General features: G+C 46.7%; 1 protein-coding gene across 1 annotated transcript; it reads left to right on the plus strand.

Moving 5' to 3' along the window:
* The first annotated feature begins 26,441 nt into the window (after positions 1 to 26,441).
* On the plus strand, positions 26,442 to 27,542 carry LOC125532913. Its single transcript, XM_048696774.1, has 3 exons — positions 26,442 to 26,575; positions 26,724 to 26,926; positions 27,020 to 27,542. Exons 1-3 carry the CDS (start codon positions 26,468 to 26,470, stop codon positions 27,540 to 27,542), a joined length of 834 nt encoding a protein of 277 aa, XP_048552731.1. The 5' UTR covers positions 26,442 to 26,467.
* Positions 27,543 to 27,754: the final 212 nt, after the last annotated feature.

Below are 27,754 nucleotides of genomic sequence, written 5' to 3' on the forward strand. Positions count from 1 at the left end.
GGTTACAGTTTGGCCACCCCACCCAAGGGGTGAGCTGATCCGCATCTTGTCCTCGAGGGGCTGGTAGTGAATTCTCTTCAACCTCTTGACAGATAAAGGCAACCCAAGGTATTTCATCGGAAAGGATGAAAGCTTGGCCGGGAAGGATTGGAGGATGTCTGGAAGATCAACATTTTTCCAACGGATTGGGGCGACAAAACTTTTGGAACAATTTGTGACAAGGCCAGTGACATCCCCAAAGTGCTTGAGAGTGTCAGTGAAAAACTGGACGTCCTCCATAATAGGCGCAAGAAAAACCGCAGCGTCATGCGCGTAAAGCGAAGCTCGGATATGCATAGCATTTCCTCCAAGGGGATGTATATTTCCTTGAGCCGTGCTCTTTGCCAGTATGTCGTGCAACGGGTCGATGGCAAGCACAAATAACAGGGGGGATAGAGGGTCCCCCTGCCTCAACCCCGACCTAGTTTGATGGGATCGCCAGGCACGCCATTGAGCAGAACACGAGAGTAAGCCGAGGACAGCAGGGCCGAAACCCAACCTCTGAAGCGAGGCGGGAAACCAAGGTGTCGAAGTAGATCGAGGAGGAAGTCCCAACGCACCGAGTCAAAGGATTTTTTGATTTCAAGTTTGAAGAGCAACGCCGGGGTTTTCCTACTATGGAAGGGTCTCGCGAGATTGCGCACTTACATGAAGATGTCATGGATGCATATTTTTTTAATAAATGCACTTTGAGCATGTGAGAGCCTTTTTCTTATGCATTTCATGTGATCTAGGAAAGGCAATAGAAAATGTTCCACAATCTTAGCATTACATGCATTAACATCTTTTTTGGAATCTGATAAGGCCGAATGTAAGGCACGAGCAAATGGCAAATCGAACGTTTTTTATGGCAAGTTTAGTGACGCGAGGACGGCAACTTCGTGCTTTCAGTTTATTTTTTGACAGAAAAATGCCGTATGTGTCGACTAACTTGCCATCTTCGCGTCACTAGATTTTCCATTGAAAATGTTCGATTTGCCATGTACTCTTACCTGACGTCAGGTACTTATCATTTTCAGTTTTTTTACTTATTACATGTAGCATTTCATGCCATGAGATCCTTAAATTATGGGACTATTAAACTACAATACGTGTGAATAAGAAAAGGCACTGCATACAATGCAGGCAAATGTCATATCTTTCCCCCTAAGAGACCATCTCTTAGCCAAGAGAAGGCAATGCTCTTTCTTTTATTTTGTTTCTCTCTTTTGCAAGAAAACAAATTACACCCCTTTCCATTCCACCAGTTATCCTATGTCGCACTGTTAATAGAGAACCATGACACACGCCCTTATCCATTTCGCGTTTTCAGTTTATATGCCGAGTCAAGTTGTTTTTTTAGAATTGCTGCCATCGCTTTATTCAAGAAACAAAGCTCGGAATGCCATCCGATATTACATCTAAGATACAGCCTGTGGGAGCACCAAACTAGATATTACACAACTTAAACCCCAACTTTTGCTAATCTATGTGCAGCAACATTTTCAAATCTACTAACCCACGAAACTTTACAGCCCATTCTGGAGGCAAGCATCTGCTTAATCTCCCTGATCCATGGACCCGCCACAGACAGATCTTGATGCGTTTGGTTAATCCTCTATATGCCGAGTCAAGTTGAAAGGGCGATATGTGCTGCGGTTTCACGACCGGGTACTAGTGCATTATTTTTCTCGTGGCTTGAACTTCTTAAAAAGAGTCTTGATGACAATGCACTACTTGGTCCTCAGAAGGTGCACCAGGTGCCCCCCTCGGGTCCCTGGCTTGGTTATGTGTGCACATGGGTGCCCTTCTTCGTTCGGCACGACGGCCTTGGTGTTCTAAAAGCATTACTAGTAGAACTGTCAAACCTTCAAATCCTTAAAGCAGTTTTAAGGGTTGAGAAGTGTCATTTTTTAACACTTTTAAGGATTGAAAAACAGGGGCAAATAGTAGAACTCTCAAACCCCACCCTTAAACTGCTTTAAGGATTAGATTTAAGGGTTCTAGTTTTTGCCTCAACCCCAACCTTTAAATCTATCATTTGACATCTCACAATTTATGACAACAAGAACACAATCAACTTTCAAACAAACTACCAAATGACAATCATTGATGCATGGTTTAATAGTTTACATCACAAAATCATCATCTTCCTCCTCTCATCGGCACCATCATCAAAAAGTTGCACCTCGGCGCTATCTCCTAGACCACAAGCGGGCTCCATCAAGCATCTCCATCGGCACCGGTGGAGTCGTACACACCATCATCACCACAACTACTCATCGGAGTGTCACCTCGAAAAGTAGAGGACGCAACACGGAACATCCTCTTCCTCTCCGCGATGTCCTCCTTGTAGTCCTTCCACCATTGCAACTAGATCGGGATCGCGCCGTGGCGCGAGGGTGCCGGTCCAAACGTTTGCATGCACATAAGAAGAAGCTACTTAACAATGCATGAACATAGAAAGCATGTTTCACGATAGGTTAGCACCAAATATCTTAGGCACAGAAGATACGACAACACGTCGCTTAAAGACAATTTATAACTATGCATAGATAACTTTAAGTTTTAGGCATAACGTAGACGTTTAGGCATAGAAGATACGACAACACGTCGCTTACAGACGTTTTAGGCATAGAAGATACGGCAACACGTCGCTTACAGACAATTTACAACATGGGCCTTGCCGTCCTCATGAACAACGCGTTCATACTGAGCCAGTGATAGTCCAAGGTGTTTCAGGAGCATGCCAAGAACTGCCGTGTGTGGGATCCTAAACACTCGTTGGGTGTCCTGCAGTTCCCAATAACATAAAACATAAGGCCTTGGGGAATTGCCCAAAACAATTGCATTACAACATGGAGGAATCAGAGAAATCAGTTGCGGACAAAAGCAACCATAGTGATAAAAAAGATATGCCAAGCCTATCGTTTAATCAGGATTTTGTTTAGGATGTGCCAAGCATTTAAAAAAACAGACTGAATGAGGATTTTGTTACAAACAGACTGAATGATGGAATGAGAAGAGGAATATATTCATGAAATGAAGCAAGAGAGATAAAGCTGAAAGGAAAGAAGTGCAGAGCTTGCAGGTGAAAAACATCATATAAAATGTATAATCACCAATCAGGCAATTTCAAGATATCATGACTTATTGCTGTGATTAAAACAAAGCTAGTTGATGAGTGATTGGAATCAGCTATTTCACTGAATAAATATATTCATGGCGTAGTTTCAGTTTTGTGCCATGAAGAGAGGTCGTCGAGTGTGATATCCAGAACAGAGATGGTCATATATATGAAGAAAACAAACTCTCTAGGGAACACATGCAGGTAGGTATTTTTTTCCTGGATTCTATTGCTTCTACCTGAATCTCAAGGTATACAGTGACAACCACGATTAACAGAATTAAGAAACAATGACATGCTCTCTGATTTCAATGTAACATGTTTCAATTCCTCTATAACCCCTGTGTTTTATCAAAACAAGCGCACAAACAAGATAATCATCGAAACAATATTATGTTCTCAGCAAGGCTATGTGCATTCTTCTCAAGTCTGAGATATGCACGTACAGTGGTCTTAGATCAATTGATAATCACCAGAACTAACTACAATACATAGTCTGTGAATCAAAAGTGAGAAAATACCAGGAAGATGATTTGTGTAGTTGCAGGAGCTCACGGGAAAGGAGAGTAGGCGGACCTGCTTGCTGGAGCTCCTTGACTGGCGAGTTTAATGTGCAGCCACAGCCGAGAGAGTGCTATACTACCCTACATGAGAGCATGTTAAATGAAAAAAACTCAAATCCCTAACAAGAACTTTTTTTGAAAGATCCATAAAATCCAGATCGGGATAGGGGGACTAACACGAACTCATCCTTCACGCGAGTACCGCCACTCGATGGAGATGGTTGGTACCCCACGCCACTCCATGCATCATCATATTCCTCCTTCACGCGAGCACCGCCGCTCGGCAGCCTCCACATCCGCCGGCTCAGCTCCCTCGGCGGCCGCTGTGCCCCATGCCGACATGAGCGCCCATCCAAAGGGAGATAAAGAAGTAGACAACAAAACAAAGAGCGATGTTAATATAACCACATCATTCAATTCACATGTCAAGATACAATAGGAAGTCTTTCCACCAAGCGGCTTGATATATACAATTAAACTCAGGAAAATAATTTTCACCACTTATAGATAATAAGAAGCTGTAAGGGGGCACGTAGACAACCGGATGCCAGTATACATGCAAATAACTTCCAAAATAAACGTATGCCACAGGAAAAGTAAACTCTAACATATTACCAAAGAGACAATAAAAGCTTTGAACCAAAAAATCTAAGAAATGCTCAATTCAGTTTACTTAATAGTTACAAAATTAATTATTCTCGGCCAGGTGGTTCTGGTATACTTAAGAAAACACTTGTAGAGTTCAAGTACAGATAAATACTCAAGCTACATGGAACTATAGTCAACAACATAGTTCTATAATAACAAGTGATTCCAATTAAACACAAGTGCTCAGAACCATGGAACTGGAGCTTTATAAAATCATGCTACTAATTATCTTAGACACCAATTAAACTCATATGCGGACCATGGTCAACTGTGGGTTTATACACTCGTCAGAAATATTGGCCACTAAAAACATAACAGCATTAATACAGTCAGCACATACCTCAAGTACTGAAGGACTGAGGCACTGATCATCTGTTTGACTCGTTTACACTTCTGCATACGCTATTTTTATTAAGTGATCGAGTAGGGGTGCAGCATCGTCGAGCAGGGGTGGCGGCGACAGCCAGACCACCTTGAGCACCATGGTCCGGAAGCCAAGAGTATGAGCAGACCAAAATCAGAATGGACTAACCAGGAAATCCTAGACAAATCCCTAAAAAACAACAAAGCCCTTGATGAGCACGTACACATCACAAAGGAAAAGACAAACAAGGGAGCAAATAATCACCTCAGCCATCTTAGAAGCCCACTCGGTGTGCTCCCTCTCCAGCCGGCCCGAAAGACAGCCCCAACGCCACGCCACTGTCCCAACCGTGAAACAGCCAGAGAAGCAAGGAAGATGGTAAGAAACAAGCGAAATAAAAGGTAGTGGGCTCCAATACAAACATTAACCAGCCTAAAGATGTTGTTATTAGAAACATGACACTGTGGTTTCTGCTGGTTTATCAACAAATTAAAACAAGCCATTGAACTGACAACTTTCTTACTCTTAACCAGATGAAATCAAGGACCAACAACAAACAATAAAAGTCAAGAACAACTTATATGCAATAAAGGTATGAGAGAGAAGAAATATTCACATAAGACGGCTATAAACACTGGAGCATAAATAAGCAACACCTTTAAATACAAATAAAAAGGGTTCAGGGTTCAATGCATAGTGGGATCAGATTTGCCTTTCCTCGATCATATAATCTACCCCTGCCATCTCTTGTCACCAGATTAATCTGTTTATACAGTGGAGCTGCCCTGGTTATCACTCAACAAGAATGACCATCCAAGGACAGAACAATAAGTATCACATGATCAAAAAGGATTCTAGAGACAAGAGGGAGGACCCAACTTGATACCCACGGCTAATCATCATCGCCCTAGCAAGAATGGCTTCCGACCGATGTGGCACGTGATTCAAACGCGGTGGCACGAGATATCTCATTTTGGGAGTAACTATTCATTCCAGCAATAACTTTTTTTTATCCGACGGACGAGGTCGTTACAGGGGTTGATCTGACGGCCCAAGATCCATCAAGCAACCAGATCCGACGGCCAGGAATCCCAAATCGCCAAGGAGCGGCCTGAGGAGCTTATATTCTTATTTCTGGATGGACTTATTTCTGGATTTCTGGATGGATCACCGGATCAATATGTTCTTACGAGGGTTTAACTGCCCTGGTTATCACTCATTAGAAATGACCATCCAAGGACAGAGCCACTAAAATAAGAACGTGATCAAAATAGCTCAAAGAAACGAGGGAGGATCCAAATTAATACCCATAAGTGCCTCGACTGCTTGAGAGCATGCCTATATCAGCCATAACTGATCATCATAGCCTTGGCTATGTCCCATATAGTAGCCGAAGCAGAGCAGGGGAAGATGGAGCTCACAGAGGGAGGTTGTAGCTGAGGCAGCACTCAGAGGGCACCGGGGTTGCGCCTGAACGCCATCCAACCAGTGAGGAACCACGTCGGAGTTGCGCCTTGCACCGTCCCGTCGACGAGCACGAAAGCCATGGGCACCGAAGTGGCCAAGGAGGTGAGGAGGTGATGTATAGCACATCTAGGAGCACCATCAGAGACGACCGGGGCAACGAGCAGGCAGGGAGAGAGGCGAGGCGGCAGGGAGAGGAAAAGGCGTGACGCGAGTGCAGGCCTGTAGGGAGCGGAACATCAGCTATTTTTTTTGGAGTATATAGGAACTATCAAACATATCATATAAGTGCAATCATCTTTGATAATATAAGAGAGCATACAAATCACAGAGCTTGTTTAAGATATTTTGTCACATCAAGTAGTTTAGATAAGAAAAGCCTAACCCAGAATTACAAATAATTAGAGCGAGTGATAGATTTATTATTCTGATAATCTGGCAGTAACTATACATAAATAATTCATTTGCCAACAGTAAAAAATATGCGATGCAGCTGTCCTATAATATAAGACGTTTTATAGTTCACAATATTTTACATAGAAAAATTATATTTCAAAGAGCAACTGCTTAAACCGTTGAGTACAAAAGTCATTCATGCCAACCACAAAAAGGAAATAATCTGCAATGCAAGGCTAATATGATTTATCTATTGCCAATCACTGTATCCATTTAAATTATAATTTGAACATATATACTTTCCAGTCACATGGCATCATCTTTTTAACTAAACTAAACCTCCAAAGTTATGTCAATGATTAAATATGGCATTAGTGTAAAATATGGTAATGGGGTGGTTTATTTGGGTCAAAAAAAGGAAAACAACACAACACAGAGTATCCAATTAAGCATAGCAATTAACAATGAGGGATACTAATGAGGGAACTCTGAAAATGGATAGATCACCTCACATAATGATTATCTCAGCATACCTAGGCTAGGCAAGTGAAACCGACAATAAGGGTAAATAGAGCAGCCGTTCCCTTGGCAGTGGCCGCTCCATGTCCTCCTCCCCCTGCGTATCCTGCCATGGAACAACCGATAGAGCGACCCCAGATCAAAAGCCCACGCGCGACGAAACGAACTTGCGAGACAGGGGTGACGTGGGCCCACCATGTTACCTGGGTGAAGAGGAGGGAGCCAAAGAAGCCCGCGAGGAAGAAGAGGCGACATGAGAGGAGCACCACAGCGAGCCACAGCCGCGTCTGCACGAACCAAACGCAGTCGCTCCTGATGGCTGGCTAGCACAAGGGAGGGCCGGCATGATCCCGCAACAACAACATGACTTTGCAGCAAACCATCCATGCTCTTATCATGTTTTCTGCAAAACACACACAAAAATCTGATCATGTTAATAGAGCAACCAGAACCTTCTATGTCATATGGAGATTAAAAGGAAAAAGAATTAAGGATATATGAAACGAGTAGTTCAAGTCTACACACATGATCAAGAAAATGGTAGTGTGGGCAGCATATATATGCAGCAATCCATCTCCATGCTCTTATCATGTTTTCTGCAATCCAGAGTGACACCTACCATCAGCAACATAACCTGCATAAAAACACACCTATGATTAGTAATACTGGACTAAATCTCGCTATAAATTAGAGCACGTTGATACTCTTTATGGGAATAAATTAGAACAAAAACTGAAAACAAATTATGGATACATACTATCGGATCTAGCGCGAGCATTTGAAAATATGTGCCAAAAACATACAAGGTTGTGTTCTGTGAGAAAAGGAGAAGTGTCTGACACACAAATAGATGCATTACAGACAAACATTTTCAGGTTCTCAACTTCTCAAGTAATCAATTTTCAACCACAAATGTTATTCTTTAAAAGGCGTGAGTTCAAATGTGTAAACTGAACCAAGGCATATTACTTTTTTATGGTACAAATAACCCCCTATGCACTATTGGCCTTCTTCTGGCCATATAAACTCTCAAGCTCTTCCAGATCTCTCAAACCCTGCCTTTCTCCGACAACATGTCCATTATCCAACTGATTCAAGCGATTAAGTCTGTGTTGGAAATATGCCCTAGAGGCAATAATAAAAGCATTATTATTATATTTCCTTATTCATGATAACTGTCTTTATTCATGCTATAATTGTGTTATCCGGAAATCGTAATACATGTGTGAATAATAGACACCAACATGTCCCTAGTAAGCCTCTAGTTGACTAGCTCATTGATCAACAGATAGTCATGGTTTCCTGACTATGGACATTGGATGTCATTGATAACGAGATCACATCATTAGGAGAATGATGTGATGGACAAGACCCAATCCTAAACATAGCACAAGATCGTATAGTTCATTTGCTAGAGTTTTCCAATGTCAAAGTATCTTTTCCTTAGACCATGAGATCCTGTAACTCCCGGATACCGTAGGAGTGCTTTGGGAATGCCAAACGTCACAACGTAACTGGGTGACTATAAAGGTAGACTACGGGTATCTCCGAAAGTGTCTGTTGGGTGACATGGATCAAGACTGGGATTTGTCACTCCGTATGACGGAGAGGTATCACTGGGCCCACTCGGTAATGCATCATCATAATGAGCTCAAAGTGACCAAGTGTCTGGTCACGGGATCATGCATTACGGCACGAGTAAAGTGACTTGCCGTAACGAGATTGAACGAGGTATTGGGATACCGACGATCGAATCTCGGGCAAGTAACATATCGATTGACAAAGGGAATTGCATACGGGGTTAATTGAATCCTCGACATCGTGGTTCATCCGATGAGATCATTGTGGAGCATGTGGGAGCCAACATGGGTATCCAGATCCCGCTGTTGGTTATTGACCGGAGAGTCGTCTCGGTCATGTCTGCTTGTCTCCCGAACCCGTAGGGTCTACACACTTAAGGTTCGGTGACGCTAGGGTTGTGAAGATATGTATATGCAGTAACCCGAATATTATTCGGGGTCCCGGATGAGATCCCGGATGTCACGAGGAGTTCCGGAATGGTCCGGAGGTAAAGAATTATATATAGGAAGTGCTGTTTCGGCCATCGGGACAAGTTTCGGGGTCACCGGTATTGTACCGGGACCACCGGAAGGGTCCCGGGGGTCCACCGGGTGGGGCCACCTATCCCGGGGGGGCCCATGGGCTGAAGTGGGAGGGAACCCAGCCCAAAGTGGGCTGGGGCGCCACCCCCCCAAGGGCCCATGCGGCTAGGGTTGGGGGAAACCCTAGAGGGGGCGCCCCCTTGCTTGGGGGGCAAGCCCCCCACCCTAGGCCGCCGCCCCCCCCTAGTAGATCTCATCTACTAGGGCCGGCGCCCCCCCCCCCCATGGCACCCCTATATATAGTGGGGGAGAGGAGGGACTTCATACCCAGCCCCTGGCGCCTCCCTCTCTCCCCGTTACGTCTCCTTTTCGTAGTATAGGCGAAGCCCTGCTACTGTGACGCCCTGCATCCACCACCACGCCGTCGTGCTGCTGGATCTTCATCAACCTCTCCTTCTCCCTTGATGGATCAAGAAGGAGGAGACGTCTCCCGTCCCGTACGTGTGTTGAACGCGGAGGTGCCGTCCGTTCGGCGCTGGTCATCGGTGATTTGGATCACGTCGAGTACGACTACATCATCACCGTTCTTTTGAACGCTTCCGTGCGCGATCTACAAAGGTATGTAGATGCATCCGATAGCTCGTTGCTAGTTGAACTCCTAGATGATCTTGGTGAAACGAGTAGGAAAATTTTTGTTTTCTGCAACGTTCCCCAACAGTGGCATCATGAGCTAGGTCTATGCGTAGTTCTTCTTGCGCGAGTAGAACACAATTAGTTGTGGGCGTAGATTTGTCAACTTTCTTGCCGTTACTAGTCTTTTCTTGCTTCAGCGGCATTGTGGGATGAAGCGGCCCGGACCAACCTTACACGTACGCTTACGTGAGACCGGTTCCACCGACTAACATGCACTAGTTGCATAAGGTGGCTGGCGGGTGTCTGTCTCTCCCACTTTAGTTGGAGTGGAATTGATGAACAGGGTCCTTATGAAGGGTAAATAGAAGTTGAAAAATCACGTTGTGGCTTAAACGTAGGTAAGAAGACGTTCTTGCTAGAACCCTAATTCAGCCACGTAAAACTTGCAACAACAATTAGAGGACGTCTAACTTGTTTTTGCAGCAAGTGGTTTGTGATATGATATGGCCAAAGTTGTGATGAATGATGAATGATCTATATGTGATGTATGAGATGTTCATGCTATTGTAATAGGAATCACGACTTGCATGTCGATGAGTATGACAACCGGAAGGAGCCATAGGAGTTGTCTTTATTCTTTTATATGACCTGCGTGTCATTGAGAAACGCCATGTAAATTACTTTACTTTATTGCTAAACGCGTTAGCCATAGTAGTAGAAGTAATAGTTGGCGAGCAACTTCATGGAGACACGATGATGGAGATCATGATGATGGAGATCATGGTGTCAAGCCGGTGACAAGATGATCATGGAGCCCCAAGATGGAGATCAAAGGAGCTATGTGATATTGGCCATATCATGTCACATTTATTAGTTGATTGCATGTGATGTTTATCATGTTTTGCATCTTGTTTACTTAGAACGACGGTAGTAAATAAGATGATCCCTCATACAATTTCAAGAAGTGTTCTCCCCTAACTGTGCACCGTTGCTACAGTTCGTCGTTTCTAAGCACGCCGTGATGATCGGGTGTGATGGATCCTTACGTTCACATACAACGGGTGTTGACGAGCATAGCATGTACAGACATGGCCTCGGAACACATGCAAAATACTTAGGGTTAACTTGACGAGCCTAGCATGTACAGACATGGCCTCGGAACACAGAAGACCGAAAGGTCGAGCATGAGTCGTATAGAAGATACGATCAACATGAAGATGTTCACCGACGTTGACTAGTCCGTCTCACGTGATGATCGGACACGGTCTAGTTAACTCGGATCATGTAATACTTAGATGACTAGAGGGATGTCTAATCTAAGTGGGAGTTCATTAATAATTTGATTAGATGAACTTAATTATCATGAACTTAGTCTAAAATATTTTACAATATGTCTTGTAGATCAAATGGCCAACGTAGTCCTCAACTTCAACGCGTTCCTAGAGAAAACCAAGCTAAAAGACGATGGCAGCAACTATATGGACTGGGTCCGGAACCTGAGGATCATCCTCATAGCTGCCAAGAAAGATTATGTCCTACAAGCACCGCTAGGTGAAGCACCCGTCCCACAGAACCAAGACGTTATGAATGCTTGGCAGACACGTGTTGACGACTACTCCCTCGTTCAGTGCGGCATGCTTTACAGCTTAGAGCCGGGGCTCCAAAATCGTTTTGAGAGACATGGAGCATATGAGATGTTCGAAGAGCTGAAAATGGTTTTTCAAGATCATGCCCGGATCGAGAGATATGAAGTCTCCGATAAGTTCTTTAGCTGTAAGATGGAGGAAAATAGTTCTGTCAGTGAGCACATACTCACTATGTCTGGGTTACATAACCGCTTGTCTCAGCTGGGAGTTAATCTCCCGGATGATGCGGTCATTGACAGAATCTTCCAGTCGCTTCCACCAAGCTACAAGAGCTTCATGATGAACTTCAACATGCAGGGGATGCAAAAGACCATTCCTGAGTTGTTCTCAATGCTGAAATCAGCGGAGGTAGAAGTCAAGAAGGAACATCAAGTGTTGATGGTCAATAAAACCACTAAGTTCAAGAAAGGCAAGGGTAAAAAGAACTTCAAGAAGGACGGCAAGGAGGTTGCCGCGCCCGGCAAGCAAGCTGCCGGGAAGAAGCCAAAGAATGGACCCAAGCCCGAGACTGAGTGCTTTTATTGCAAGGGAAGCGGTCACTGGAAGCGGAACTGCCCTAAATACTTAGCGGACAAGAAGGCCGGCAAAACAAAAGGTATATGTGATATACATGTAATTGATGTGTACCTAACCAGTACTCGTAGTGACTCCTGGGTATTTGATACCGGTGCCGTTGCTCATATTTGTAACTCACAGCAGGAGCTGCGGAATAAACGGAGACTGGCGAAGGACGAGGTGACGATGCGCGTCGGGAATGGTTCCAAGGTTGATGTGATCGCCGTCGGCACGCTGCCTCTACATTTACCTACGGGATTAGTTTTAAACCTCAATAACTGTTATTTAGTGCCAGCTTTGAGCATGAACATTGTATCGGGATCTCGTTTAATTCGAGATGGCTACTCATTTAAATCTGAGAATAATGGTTGTTCCATTTATATGAGAGATATGTTTTATGGTCATGCTCCTATGGTGAATGGTTTATTCTTAATGAATCTCGAGCGCATTGCTACACATATTCATAGTGTGAGTACCAAAATATGTAAAGTTGATAATGATAGTACCACATACTTGTGGCACTGCCGCCTTGGTCACATAGGTGTCAAACGCATGAAGAAGCTCCATACAGATGGACTTTTAGAGTCTCTTGATTATGAATCATTTGACACGTGCGAACCATGCCTCATGGGTAAGATGACCAAGACTCCATTCTCAGGAACAATGGAGCGAGCAACCAACTTATTGGAAATCATACATACTGATGTATGCGGTCCAATGAGTGTTGAGGCTCGCGGTGGCTATCGTTATGTTCTCACCCTCACTGATGACTTGAGTAGATATGGATATATCTACTTAATGAAACACAAGTCTGAAACCTTTGAAAAGTTCAAGGAATTTCAGAGTGAGGTTGAAAATCAATGTGACAGGAAAATCAAGTTTCTACGATCAGATCGTGGAGGAGAATACTTGAGTCACGAATTTGGCACACACTTAAGAAAATGTGGAATAGTTTCACAACTCACGCCGCCTGGAACACCTCAGCGTAATGGTGTGTCCGAACGTCGTAATCGCACTCTATTAGATATGGTGCGATCTATGATGTCTCTTACCGATTTACCGCTATCCTTTTGGGGCTATGCTTTAGAGACTGCCGCATTCACTTTAAATAGGGCTCCGTCGAAATCCGTTGAGACGACACCGTATGAATTATGGTTTGGGAAGAAACCTAAGCTGTCGTTTCTAAAAGTTTGGGGATGCGATGCTTATGTCAAGAAACTTCAACCTGAAAAGCTCGAACCCAAGTCGGAAAAATGCGTCTTCATAGGATACCCAAAAGAAACTATTGGGTACACCTTCTACCTCAGATCCGAAGGCAAGATCTTTGTTGCTAAGAATGGGTTCTTTCTGGAGAAAGAGTTTCTCGCGAAAGAAGTAAGTGGGAGGAAAGTAGAGCTTGATGAAGTGTTACCTCTTGAACCGAAAAATGGCGCAACTCAAGAAAATGTTCCTGAGGTGCCAGCACCGACTAGAGAGGAAGTTAATGATAATGATCAAGATACTTCTGATCAAGCTCCTACTGAAATTCGAAGGTCTACAAGGACACGTTCCGCACCAGAGTGGTACGGCAACCCTGTCTTGGAAATCATGTTGTTAGACAACGGTGAACCTTCGAACTATGAAGAAGCGATGGCGGGCCCGGATTCCGACAAATGGCTAGAAGCCATGAAATCCGAGATAGGATCCATGTATGAAAACGAAGTATGGACTTTGACTAACTTGCCCATTGAACGGCGAGCCATAGAAAATAAATGGATGTTTAAGAAGAAGACAGACGCGGATGGTAATGTGACCATCTATAAAGCTCGGCAAGTTCAAGGGTTATCGACAAGTTCAAGGGGTTGACTATGATGAGACTTTCTCACCGGTAGCGAAGCTGAAGTCCGTCTGAATCATGTTAGCAATTGCCGCATTCTACGATTATGAGATATGGCAAATGGACGTCAAAACGGCATTCCTTAATGGTTTCCTTAAGGAAGAATTGTATGATGCAGCCGGAAGATTTTGTCGATCCTAAGAATGCTGACAAGGTGTGCAAGCTCCAACGCTTGATTTATGGGCTGGTGCAAGCATCTCAGAGTTGGAACATTCGCTTTGATGAGATGATCAAAGCGTTTGGGTTTACGCAGACTTATGGAGAAGCCTGCGTTTACAAGAAAGTGAGTGGGAGCTCTGTAGCATTTCTCATATTATATGTAGATGACATACTATTGATGGGAAATGATGTAGAACTCTTGGACAGCATCAAGGCCTACTTGAATAAGAGTTTTTCAATGAAGGACCTTGGAGAAGCTGCTTATATATTAGGCATCAAAATCTATAGAGATAGATCGAGACGCCTCATAGGTCTTTCACAAAGCACATACCTTGATAAGATATTGAAGAAGTTCAATATGGATCAATCTAAGAAGGGGTTCTTGCCTGTGTTACAAGGTATGAAATTGAGCTCAGCTCAATGTCCGACCACGGCAGAAGATATAGAAGAGATGAGTGTCATCCCCTATGCCTCGGCCATAGGGTCTATTATGTATGCCATGCTGTGTACCAGACCTGATGTAAACCTTGCCGTAAGTTTGGTAGGAAGGTACCAAAGTAATCCCGGCAAGGAACACTGGACAGCGGTCAAGAATATCCTGAAGTACCTAAAAAGGACTAAGGAAATGTTTCTCGTTTATGGAGGTGACGAAGAGCTCGTCGTAAAGGGTTACGTCGACGCTAGCTTCGACACAGATCTGGATGACTCTAAGTCACAGACCGGATACGTGTATATTTTGAATGGTGGGGCAGTAAGCTGGTGCAGTTGCAAGCAGAGCGTCGTGGCGGGATCTACATGTGAAGCGGAGTACATGGCAGCCTCGGAGGCAACACATGAAGCAATATGGGTGAAGGAGTTCATCACCGACCTAGGAGTCATACCCAATGCGTCGGGGCCAATCAAACTTTTCTGTGACAACACTGGAGCTATTGCACTTGCCAAGGAGCCCAGGTTTCACAAGAAGACAAGGCACATCAAGCGTCGCTTCAACTCCATTCGTGAAAATGTTCAAGATGGAGACATAGAGATTTGTAAAGTACATACGGACCTGAATGTAGCAGATCCGTTGACTAAACCTCTCCCTAGAGCAAACATGATCAACACCAGAATTCCACGGGTGTTCGATTCATCACAATGTAACTAGATTATTGACTCTAGTGCAAGTGGGAGACTGTTGGAAATATGCCCTAGAGGCAATAATAAAAGCATTATTATTATATTTCCTTATTCATGATAATTGTCTTTATTCATGCTATAATTGTGTTATCCGGAAATCGTAATACATGTGTGAATAATAGACACCAACATGTCCCTAGTAAGCCTCTAGTTGACTAGCTCGTTGATCAACAGATAGTCATGGTTTCCTGACTATGGACATTGGATGTCATTGATAACGAGATCACATCATTAGGAGAATGATGTGATGGACAAGACCCAATCCCAATCCTAAACATAGCACAAGATCGTATAGTTCGTTTGCTAGAGTTTTTCCAATGTCAAGTATCTTTTCCTTAGACCATGAGATCGTGTAACTCCCGGATACCGTAGGAGTGCTTTGGGTATACCAAACGTCACAACGTAACTGGGTGACTATAAAGGTAGACTACGGGTATCTCCGGTGTCTGTTGGTACGAGTAAAGTGACTTGCGTAACGAGATTGAACGAGGTATTGGGATACCGACGATCGAATCTCGGGCAAGTAACATATCGATTGACAAAGGGAATTGCATACGGGATACGGGGTTAATTGAATCCTCGACATCGTGGTTCATCCGATGAGATCATCGTGGAGCATGTGGGAGCCAACATGGGTATCCAGATCCCGCTGTTGGTTATTGACCGGAGAGTCGTCTCGGTCATGTCTGCTTGTCTCCCGAACCCGTAGGGTCTACACACTTAAGGTTCGGTGACGCTAGGGTTGTGAAGATATGTATATGCAGTAACCCGAATATTGTTCGGGGTCCCGGATGAGATCTCGGACGTCACGAGGAGTTCCGGAATGGTCCGGAGGTAAAGAATTATATATAGGAAGTGTTGTTTCGGCCATCGGGACAAGTTTCGGGGTCACCGGTATTGTACCGGGACCACCGGAAGGGTCCCGGGGGTCCACCGGGTGGGGCCACCTATCCCGGGGGGGCCCCATGGGCTGAAGTGGGAGGGAACCCAGCCCAAAGTGGGCTGGGGCGCCACCCCCCCAAGGGCCCATGCGGCTAGGGTTGGGGGAAACCCTAGAGGGGGCACCCCCTTGCTTGGGGGGCAAGCCCCCCACCCTAGGCTGCCGCCCCCCCCTAGTAGATCTCATCTACTAGGGCCGGCGCCCCCCCCATGGCACCCCTATATATAGTGGGGGAGAGTAGGGACTTCATACCCAGCCCCTGGCGCCTCCCTCTCTCCCCGTTACGTCTCCTTTTCGTAGTATAGGCGAAGCCCTGCTACTGTGACGCCCTGCATCCACCACCACGCGGTCGTGCTGCTGGATCTTCATCAACCTCTCCTTCTCCCTTGCTGGATCAAGAAGGAGGAGACGTCTCCCGTCCCGTACGTGTGTTGAACGCGGAGGTGCCGTCCGTTCGGCGCTGGTCATCGGTGATTTGGATCACGTCGAGTACGACTACATCATCACCGTTCTTTTGAACGCTTCCGTGCGCGATCTACAAAGGTATGTAGATGCATCCGATAGCTCGTTGCTAGTTGAACTCCTAGATGATCTTGGTGAAACGAGTAGGAAATTTTTTGTTTTCTGCAACGTTCCCCAACAGTCTGAACATGGCAACTGAGAGCCATTGTCTTCCTCAACAGAAAGGAAGCAAGTTACATTCAAGCAAACTAAGCACAAGCTTGACCTATAAATACAAGATATAAATGAAAGAATAAGGTAGGAATAGGGCTGCCAGAAATGCTTAAAACCCACTAAACACCAATGCTGACTATTGGATATTTTGCCAAACGCACCATCTATTCTTCTCTTAATTCATCGATGATGGCGTAACAAGTGTATTGTTCAATCTATCTATCCAACTAATGTATAGCCTTCAACCATCTATGTCGATGCATATCACCTCTAACTGAACTGTTACCACCCAAAACATAAATACACTGCATATGTACCAAGAAAAGTAATCCTTGATTTCTCTTTGCATAGCAATAATGAAATTAAACAAAGGAGAACATAATGCTTACATAGACATGAAAAGCAACAGAATTAGATATTTTGTCAGAAGCATAGCACGCACATGATAAAGTAAAAACCCAGGAAAAGAAACAAATTGTGAGAGGAATGGAATATGGAGAGAAACAACCTTGGAATCAAAGTGAGAGGGGGGATCACATGTACGTGCTGCTTCCAAGGATTGCCTCATTCTTCAGGCCATTGCAGATCTGAAAATAAAAGGCAACCGAGGTTGACATCAGAGAGAGAGAGAGAGATGGCTGGGGTGCTTTGCTCCTTGATAAACCGTGGCGAGCCAGCGTGCTACACGGGAGCAAATGGATGGAATCGAGGCCTTGGCACAAGGCGCTTGTAGGATTGGATGTAGAGGAAGAGGAGCACGTCGTGGAGGTCGGCCTCCCACACAAAACATTTGCTCAGATCAGTTTAGTACAAAATATCTAGTAATGATGCATAGACAACAGATAATCATAACTGAGATATGATTCAGACAATCTATCTAAAAAGGCATAGCACATTATTTAAATGCAGATCACATAGTACAACATGAACCAATGGTGACACGTGTGCATATCATGTATTGCAGGCTAGCACATAGTAGAAGAATAAATTTCATTTCACATATGCAACAACAGTAAAAACAATTCAAGTTGGTCACATGACGATACATCTGGCTCGCACATATTATCCAGTTGCAACACACACAATTCTTTCCTCAAGGTTTAATGACTTCTATGTTCTAGCTGAAATTCCTGGTACAAATTAATTAGGACAAGACAATTAATTTCATGTTAGTGGAAAGGAACATAACATATAAACATCTCATGAAAGAGACATGCCAGTTCTACTGGTGTTCGTTCTCGTACATGAAAAGAAAAATTGCATCTTCATACGTAAACTACAGCTGCTTGATTACAACCATACTCAACCATGTATTCAATCATCTGTTGTTTACTCTCATGAAATTAAGAGAAACTCACTTCTTGTAGGCATGATGTGAGATGAAGACATAAATGCTCTAAATAAGTACACCTCTAAAACGAAATTAAGAGAAATCCCACCTCGAAGTTTATGGGTGATTGGATAGCTGAGAATCCCGAAGTAAAATTATTTGGGCCTATAAAATCATAATTTCATCCAAAGCAGAAGAAACCAGAATATACTCATAATCAAATTATTTGGGTTGTCCATGCCTAACATTTGCAGATATACAATGGAAGTGAAAGGTAAGTGAGCACTTTGCCGTGAATAGAGGATGGCCTTGACCAGGTTTCATTATGGTCAAACATATTGCATGTGTCTTCTAAAAAAGACATAAAAAGGATTAAGATACAAACATTAAACATTGCTGAAAAGGAAAATGGGGATGCATTTTTCGTGGTATATAGTAGTATCAACTATCAAGTGATAGTGCAAAGTGAAGTATGGAATACCAACGAAATAAGCATCTAAATGCCACAATAATAAATGCGTAGACCAAGAAGATGAAGATATCCATGACTTTTTGATTTTTCAATTGTCCGCATCATTTTTTAGTTCTATAGATAGTTTTGCCGTGATGAATAAGCCATGGGTTGCTTAAAACCTAAAGAGATATTAGTATTGTCAATATTCCCTCTACAAACCTTTGCCAAATGCTGCAGTTTGACAGTTTCTACGTACCAGAAGATCAAAGGGTTGATGACTAACCATTACACCTCACCCTTATATGACCAGAAGATCAAAGGGATGACCTTCCAGATACATTTCAAAACCCAATACTAATCATATCCCTGAGTCTTCTTAACACCACCGCACACCACTGATTTTACAAAATAACAAGGGATAACGCCACTTTAACAACGTTGTCCCGCGAGCAGAAGCACACGCCGGCTTGACGCAGCACCAGCGCCGTTGGGGGTCAGCCTCGACCCGCAGGATCGTCGTCACCGACGCACCGATGGGGGCCGTGCCGCTCCCGTCCGGCCCTGCAGACTGCTGGCTCGGAGGAATCGATCCCGTGAGGGGCGAATCCACTGGCCACGGGAGAGAAGGGTGAGGGGATTGGGAGAAGGTGGGGCCCTGCAGCGATGGGGATAGGGTGGGGGCGCGGTGGCGGTGGTTGTGGTTGTGGACGACGGCGACGACGCCGGGGAAGTGAGCGTCGGGGGTCGGGCGGGCAGGACGAAGGAGATGGAGGCGGCGCAAGCGCCCACCACCGTCTGCTGCTCCTCCAGACTCGAGCACTCCGCGGGGTTGGAGCAGGAGAGCTTGGGAGCCGCCGTCGTGCCCGGGGACCAGCTCGCGGACGGAGAGGGCGGGCGCCCACTCGCCGCCGCCTTGCCCTGCTGCTGCTCCTCCCCGCTGCCGCCGCTGTCGTGCTCCTCGTCCTCCCTCCGGGGGGGCTTTACTGCGGTGGATCTGGCCGCCGACGGCGCGGGGAGGTGGGTGGCGGCGGCGGCGGTGATGTGGGCGAGAGGAGAGGAGGCGTGCGGGAGGGGAGGCGAGGGGAGGGGAGGGGAACGAGAGAGAGGGAGAGGAGGCGCGCGGGAGGGGGGGAGCCGGCTAGGGTTGCCTCCACAGGAGCCGGCCCATTTATACCCCGTGTGAGTGAAATGATGAAAATGCCCCTGGCGGGGCAGGCTATTTACGCGCGGTGGCACGGTCGAGGTGAAACTGTTCATTGCAGCAGTAACTATTTTTTATCCGACAGACGAGGTCATTCCAGGGCTTGATCCGACGACCCAGATCGCATCAAGCGCTTCGATCCAACGGCCAGGAAGCCCAAATCGCTGAGGAGGCTGGAGGATGATTGGAGTCCTTATTTCACGATTGGTCTTCATCCATGTCCTTCTTGGACATCATCATGTGCTCTTTCTTTTCCACCATGAGTTCTTTCCATACCTTTGCCTCTTTGAGCTTGATCATCCTCTCCTCCAACTCGGCCTTGCGCTTTGCTTCTTCACGCTTTGCTTCAACTTGTGCAAGCTTGACCTCTTTCTTCTTCTTGGTGATAAGAAGCTTCGTCTCCAATGTCTTTGTTGTCAATTCCTCTCTTGCCTTCATCATGTGGTCCATCTTCTCCCTTAGGCTTGACGCCTCTTCTTCCATCTTCATCGTTAGCTTGCCCTTCTTGGTTCCCTCGGGCTTGCCCAAGTTCCTGTCCTCCTCATCTTCACTATCATCCATCCTTAGCATTGCCGACTTCTTGAGTGCGGTCTCTTGATCCCTCAACTTCCACTTGTCAAAGGTTTGAAGAATTGACCAAACATGCTTAAATGAGAATGGCTTGCCCTTGGAAGCGGCCATCTCCTTGTACCTCATGCCGGCAATTGTCTCCTATCAACCACACATAAATCACATAAGAACCCACCAATAGCATAGTGCACACACATAATCAAAATAGTGAAGAAATATGTACTCACATAGTCACTCTCCACGGTTCCACTAGGTGGTGCATCTATCACTTGGTCCATGGACGCACTCCAACGAGAACAAGCGGGCTTGATCAACTCCCACCGGCCTTGAAGCGACCGGAAAGTGCGATGGATGAACCCACTATTCTTCGGCTTGATCCTACAATAGACGTCCTCAATCCTTTGCCAATACCGTTTACCGGTTTGATCGGTGCCGGTGGTTGCATCCATTCCCACAGCTGCCCAAGCACGAACCAAGATGACATCTTCCGCCTCGGTGTAGTTTGTCGACCGCGCGTGTGGGCGGGAAGCGGCGGTGAATGCCTCCTCCCCTATCTCGGCCACCTCCTCCTCGTCATCCCCTTCATCCTCCTCATCTTCCTCCTTTTCCTCCAAGTCGCCACCAACCCTAAAGGGGTCTAGAGGCGGAGCTCCGAGGTCCACCTCCGCGTTTTGGAGGAGGTCCATGAACGAGGATGGGGTTGCCATTTCCTCGAACACCTCATGCACGGGAGGAGGTTCGGCGACGGCGGCCGCCGCGGGCTTCTTCCGCGGCTTGGTCACGGCCGGGGACGAGCCGACGACCTTGGAGGCCACCCCTCGCGGCCCATGAGAGGCCGCCTTCGGCCGGCTCTTCTTGGTGGTCGGGGCGGGCGGCGGGGAGGCGGCGAGGGCGGGCGCCGGGGCGGTGACGGTGGTCGGGGCGGCAGGAGGAGGTGCGAGGCCCGCCCGCCGCCGCTTGGCCCCTACGTGGGTCGTCGCCACCACGTCGGCCACGGTCGGGTGGGCGGGGGCGGGGGCGGGCGAGGCGGGCGGGACGGGCGAGGCGGGCGCGGCGGGCGGGGGCGCGGCGGCGGCGGGGCCCTCCATGGCCGGCGCGGCAGGAGGCGGCGGGAGGAGGAGGCCGGGAGGAGGAGGCGGTTTGCTCCCGCGCGAGCGAGGAGGAGGAGTGCGGGTTGGGGGGCGATTTTCCCCTCAACCCCTACTTCTACAGATTGCAAAGTGGTTTGAGGGTTGGACCTCTAATTTTTTTTACGGGTTTGAGGGTTTAGAGGTTCTAGTCTACGGTGTTTTTTTGACGAAAACCGTAAAAAACGATTATTTTTAGAGGTTTGAGGATTTGAAGACTCTACTAGTAATGCTCTAAACCTGCAGCGAGTCTCACCTGCAGCTTTTAAACCAAACGTTGCGCATCCCTTGGCGGTGGTTCGAGAAGACGGTTTTAGACAAACCTTGGGCCGGGCTCCAAATCCCCGTTAGTACCGCTTGTCATTTTTTCACGAGTTTCTTGAATGTTCAAACTTCACAAAATTTTGGATCGAGTTCACGCACAGAAACATCTTACACCATAGAAAATTTTAGAATTTTTTAAACTATTTTTCCTTTTTAAATTGTGGTACTGTTTACTTGGCTCATCCGAGCCCGGGCTCTGGGTTGAATTATCAGGTAAAAACATATTTCATTTCCAATCATCCCTCTCTTTCTAATTAATTAGCTGTAGAGTTGTTTCCCTTGCTTCTAGTTTTGGGCATAATGCCCTTTGACTGTGTACCCTTGATTCTTGGACCCCTTAACTAGCTAACGTTTGCTGGGGCGGATGTACGACATTTGTGAACGATTTTCATGGCAATTTGGTCATAGGGAGCAGCAATTTCTTCAGACTAGCATGCCAATTTCTTTTGAGAGAAGACATTTTTTTTGAGAAAAATGTCATCGTTTGATCTCGATCAAATGGCTACGGGCGTTTGCCGACAGTTTATTCCCAACGATTGTTCGCCAGTTAGCATTATCCTGATTCATTCATTGGGTCAAGAGTCGTCGGCAAATGTTGCGGGGTAAAACAAAAGGGTCCTAGTGACCATACGGGGGATAAAAAATCGTCGGGACCTAAGAGCATCTCCAATAGAGCGCTGAATAAAAACAACCCAATAAACATTTTTTGGCTTCTTTAAAAAAACATTTTTTGGCCGTACCAATAATTTAGGGAGGGTTTGCAAGTGAGGTGATTTTTCACAGCCCAATAATTTATTTCCCGATACTAAATCCGACTTTGAGGGCCCGCCTGTCAATGCGATGTCGTTGTTTCTCCGATGGTGGCTCAACACACTCCGGCGGCGGTCTGGCGTCATAGTGGTCTACAACAGCAGGCTACGAGGTGTTGTGGTGGGTGGCGGCAGCGCAGCAGTGAGCGAGGGAGCGGTGACGGCGGTCGGCAAGCGGCAGCAGCGATGGCTATGCGTCGGTCTTCGGCTGCCGAAGACATCGGGGATGGTGAGCAGGTGGGTGGCGACAGGTCTCTGGCAATGACGCAGTGGTCTCACACGGCTATGCACTCATGTGGCAATTATTGGGAGTGGGGAGGGGGTGAAATTGCGGATTCTATTGGGAGTGGAGGGGCTGATTATTGGGACGTCTCAATAATTTATTAGAGAATGGAAATCTATTGGAGCATTTTCTTGCCTCAACTATCTCAATACATGAAATTGATTAGGAAAAGGGAGTGTGTTGGTGTTGCGAAACGTAATAGAAAACAAAAAAAATCGTCCTACTATCAACCAGGAACACTATGAAGATGTTGTTTGGATCGGATCGTTATCAACTCCGAGTTGCAGTGGAAGAAGAGTCAGTGTAGATCATACTTGAAGTCCCTCGAACCGTCGAGGAATGATCCCTCGAACCATCCACGAACAATCCCTTGAATGAAAGACCGTAAGCACAACCTCTCTACATTTTGCAAGTGTACGGTCTTCACCACCCGGTAGTGCTTCGTCGTCAGAACGAATCGGTGCCGGAGAATTAGAGGGAGAAGACTAGAACCACAATGGGCTTCTAATTATGAGGACCAGAGATGATTAGATCTTGCTCTAATTGGATCAACTAGAACTAAAGAACTAGAGGAAGCTCCAAAACTTGTGTCTACAAAGGGACAAATCCTCAAGTATATATAGGTTGCAGGAGAGGGGAGGGGCGCCACAAGGGGGGAAGGTTTCCCTTCCCCATTGCATTGGCCAAGGACGGGGAGTCCCCCTCAAATTCGCCCCCTTCCTTCTTGAAGAAGAAAAGGGGGCGCCACCTCCTATTAGGCCCATGTGGCCCAATTGCCTTTCCACCACTTGGCCTTTTAACATCCGTTGATATTTAATTGAATATAAAAGCCTTCTAGCTATTATTGGAGACTTTTATTATTAATTTAACATCTCTAGAAATATTTTCCACATATATATTACTTATCGGTATTACCCGATAAACCCCGAAATCCTTGTGGTGACTCCGAAACGCTTTCGGTTCTTCTCAAACCTATTTCGAATATTAATAAAACTATTTCACAAATATTTCCTCATTACTCATGTCCTACTAACACTCAGCAGATCGTGATTACCTTAAGCTTGTGACCCTGTAGGTTCGGTAAAATATAGACCTGAACAAATTCAATGACCGATAGTGGAACCATGGACGTCCATATCGATCCCTATGAGTACACGAATGAGATTCAAGTGAACCTTGGTTATCATGTGATATTTCCTTTACTTCGCGGTACTTTACAACACCGAGATGAGATATATCAGTATCCCCTTGAATAATTCTCATGCTCACTATACCGGTCTCCTCACTACCAGTTTTGTTCTTGTTTTTCGTTGACATGTTCCGGCATCTCGTGACCTAGTCACCTGTGTATAGCTAGACTACGATGGATGCCGTCACACCGAAAGGGCCCTAAGAATATCTCTCCATCGTCGGAGGAGAAAATCCCACTCTTGAACTATCTAGTTCTTTGTCAGACTTTTTGTTGAACCTGTAAGTTGTCGTTATGACCATCGTGTTACAAATACTCTCATGGTCTGAGGAATTAAAGCATGTGTGAACTCTCCGTGTTATGATGATTGACTTGTGACGATAGCATCCCAAAGTATAAAAATCAAGTTGGGTCAATTCAATATGATCGTTCTTCTAACGTCATATTCTCAATGTCGTTTTGAGACTATCGTTACACTTAACAATATCTCAAGATCCGAAAAACATGACCACAAACAACACTTGAGCTAGTCATAGAAGCGAGACTAGGAATCATATTTTGTCGTTTATCATTCCACACGTGCATACGAGTTTTTCACTGAATCGCATATTCCAGGATCATAGCAGTTATAGCATAGAATATAAACTCTTAATTATAAACATGGAAATATAATAATACAATGTTTTGCTTCTAGGACATATTTCCAACAGTCGGAGATGCTCTAAGAGCATCTATTGCCGGGCGCCCAAACCTCCCAATACGCCCGATGGACGGTCCGGTCATTGACTAGTCAAAACAAACCGCCAGACGGGCTTCTCATACCGACCCTATATGCCCGGGCTGACCGATACCTCTCATATTTAGCCTAAATTTGGGACGAATGTGGGCAGGTCTAGATGCGTCCAGGGGGCATCTGCCATGTCGTACCCGGCCCATGCTAACCCACCCCAACCTCATATATATTCGTTCACATCCGCATCCTAGACTAAAGCCTAGCCACTTTGCTCCACTTGACTTCACTCCGTCCCAAGTTCCCTTCTGATGATCCCAGCCTTCTCCGACACGGCGGGCAGTGGATCCAACTCCAATCAGTCCCAATCCATCGACTAGGGCGTATGCGCACGATCAAGTTCGGATTCGATCCGGCAGGACTCCGTTGTGGCGGCCCAATGGGTGCTCGGATCTGCCAAAGCTGGAAGCTCGAGGCCTGTCTATCGGACCATCTCCGACGTGGAGGAGTATGAGTGCTAGAGGGATCTGTGTGCCCACTGTAAGAAGCTGAGGGCGCGGGAGGGCGAGGCCTGCCTCGCTGCCGACATGGCGGAGGCGGAGGGGCGTCGCGCCGCCTTGTACGAGGAAGCTGCTCGTGCCTGCATCGTCCAGTAGCGACAGAGGAGGGAAACATGCGCCCGTGCCAAGCAAGTCCGGTGGTCCGTGATATGGTCAGACTGCCCTCCAAGAGAAGAAGGACAATAACGGGCCGAACAGCTCCGGCAATAAGCAGATCCGGCTTAATCCATTTTGCATGTTTGAGCGTTACTTTCACAACAAAGACGCTAAGAGCGCTTGGAAAGGCAAGGACAGCCATGGATTATCTTTGTGCATAGCTTATTATGTATATAGATCATGCCGATTTTTGGTAATCCGAAGACATGTATTGTTGTAGTATCTGTGGATGATCGTAGAGGCAGTATGATGTACGTGATTGTATTTGATTAGAGTTTGCTAAATGAGATATCTATTGTGGAATAAAAATTTATTGCGTCGGTGAACATTTGTGGGGCGCGTTAGCTATATCCGACCGTAGATGCTCTTAGCCCCATCAGTCCTAATGCCTGCTGGACGATAAAACCAAGAGACAATTATGCCGTATACACGATGCTGGCTGCACCGAAATTACCATGCTACAGATCGATCGTCGCCGACGACAGTGTGAAACAAATCGAGTGCAATACTCCGTACAGATACCTCTCTTGACTACATTACAACTTGGGGAGAAAAAGAATTGTACTTACCGCGCCGGCAGAACCATATGGATATATGCCGTGACGGCAAAGCTGTCTACCATGTCAACTTCCTAGTACAAGGCATTAGCTTTCTTATATAATTATGTCCCAGCATTAAAAAAACGTAATGGTGATATGAGTTACGCGGAACATGGCCAGACCATAGTGATGGTGGTCGCCGCAAAAGTCTTCCGCTTGGCAGTGACATAGGCTTGCCAGGCAGAATCACGTCAGGCGGCCACTCCCTCTATATAAACGCGGGTGCACGCCAGTCGACCACAACCCGATAAAGGTTAAGATTCGATCGAGAGTAATGGCCATGAAAATGGATCTGAAGATGATCATCGTGTGCTCGGTCGTCGGCTCTCTCGGGGTGCTGAGTGCCATCCTGGGGTTCTCTGCCGAGGGCACCAAGCTCACTGTAAGCTAGCCCCCCATTACTTTCATCTCCCTGCGTACTGTACATATGTACATATATGTGTTTGCTTGGATTCTTGGTCATGGTCTGTATATGTGTGCGTGTGTTTTCTTCTTGTTCTGTGCTGAAACTGCGGATATATGTCTCGCAGATTTTGGACGTGTACGAGGGTATCGGGGTGTGCCTGAAACCGCAGAACCCCGCGTTCGGGCTCGGGGTGTGCGCGGCCATCTTCCTGGCCATAGCCCAGATCATCTTCGCGGCCATCGGCGGCTGCTGCGGCTGCTGCAAGCCCCGCGCCATCCCCTCCCAGAGCAAACGGGTCATCGGCGTCATCTGCGCCGTCTTCTCATGGTGAGTGGCCGATCGCTCGCTACCCGGAGCACGCGGGTCGCGCGTGGGTGACCAACCACTAGTGCTCACTTAAACGTGCATGCATGCATGCAGGATTGTGGCGGCGGTCGCCTTTGGGATGCTGGTGGCAGAAGCGGCCGCGAACGCCCCCGGGACGCGTGAAACGTCAGCGTCCGGCTATTGCTACATCCCCCTAGACGGCATCTTCGCCGGCGGCGCCGCGCTCACGCTCGTCGCCACGGCCCTCGGGATCACCTCCTACGTCATGCTCCGCACGCAGCCTGCCACTGTTGCCGAGACCGCCGCGCCCAAGGAAGGCGAGCAGGTGCCGGCGGGCGCCGCCGAGATCTCGACGGGGCAGCCGCAGTTCCCGCCGCAGCCTCCCCAGGGGCAGGCGCCGCCCGCGCCGCCGAGCTACCCGCAGTACTCTGCACCGCCCCAGGGGCAGCCGTACGACCAAGCGCCCTACCCGCCTCCTCCGGCACAGGGCTATGGAGCGCACGCACCCAACCAGCAGCAACAGTTTCCCCCTCCTCCCGCAGAAGGCTACGGAGCGCACGCGCCAAACCAGCAGCAACCCCCTCCTCCTAAAGGACACGAACAGCAATCATGCTAGAGTTACGGACGATCATGGGCGTTTTACGCCCCCTGATTTTCAGAAGGGTGTGAGGCCTTCCCCTCCTAATCTGTAATTCTACTGGTCCACCTCATCTAGCCCGTGAACCCCGTATTAAAACACCCCGTTGATGTAACACGCGCCGTCTGATCAACCATGCACCGTGTGAATCGTGCGTCCGTGTTATATCCCTTTCGATCGTTTTTTTTTTG

This window comes from Triticum urartu, chromosome 1 (assembly GCF_003073215.2).
Source record: "Triticum urartu cultivar G1812 chromosome 1, Tu2.1, whole genome shotgun sequence".
Lineage (NCBI taxonomy): Eukaryota > Viridiplantae > Streptophyta > Magnoliopsida > Poales > Poaceae > Triticum > Triticum urartu.

Bases quoted from the DNA above. Each gene is read 5' to 3' on its own strand.
- LOC125532913 (XM_048696774.1), top strand. From the start codon at position 26,468: ATGGCCATGAAAATGGATCTGAAGATGATCATCGTGTGCTCGGTCGTC. The intron at 26,576-26,723 runs GTAAGCTAGCCC...TATGTCTCGCAG, and splicing joins CCGAGGGCACCAAGCTCACT to ATTTTGGACGTGTACGAGGG. The intron at 26,927-27,019 runs GTGAGTGGCCGA...GCATGCATGCAG, and splicing joins ATCTGCGCCGTCTTCTCATG to GATTGTGGCGGCGGTCGCCT.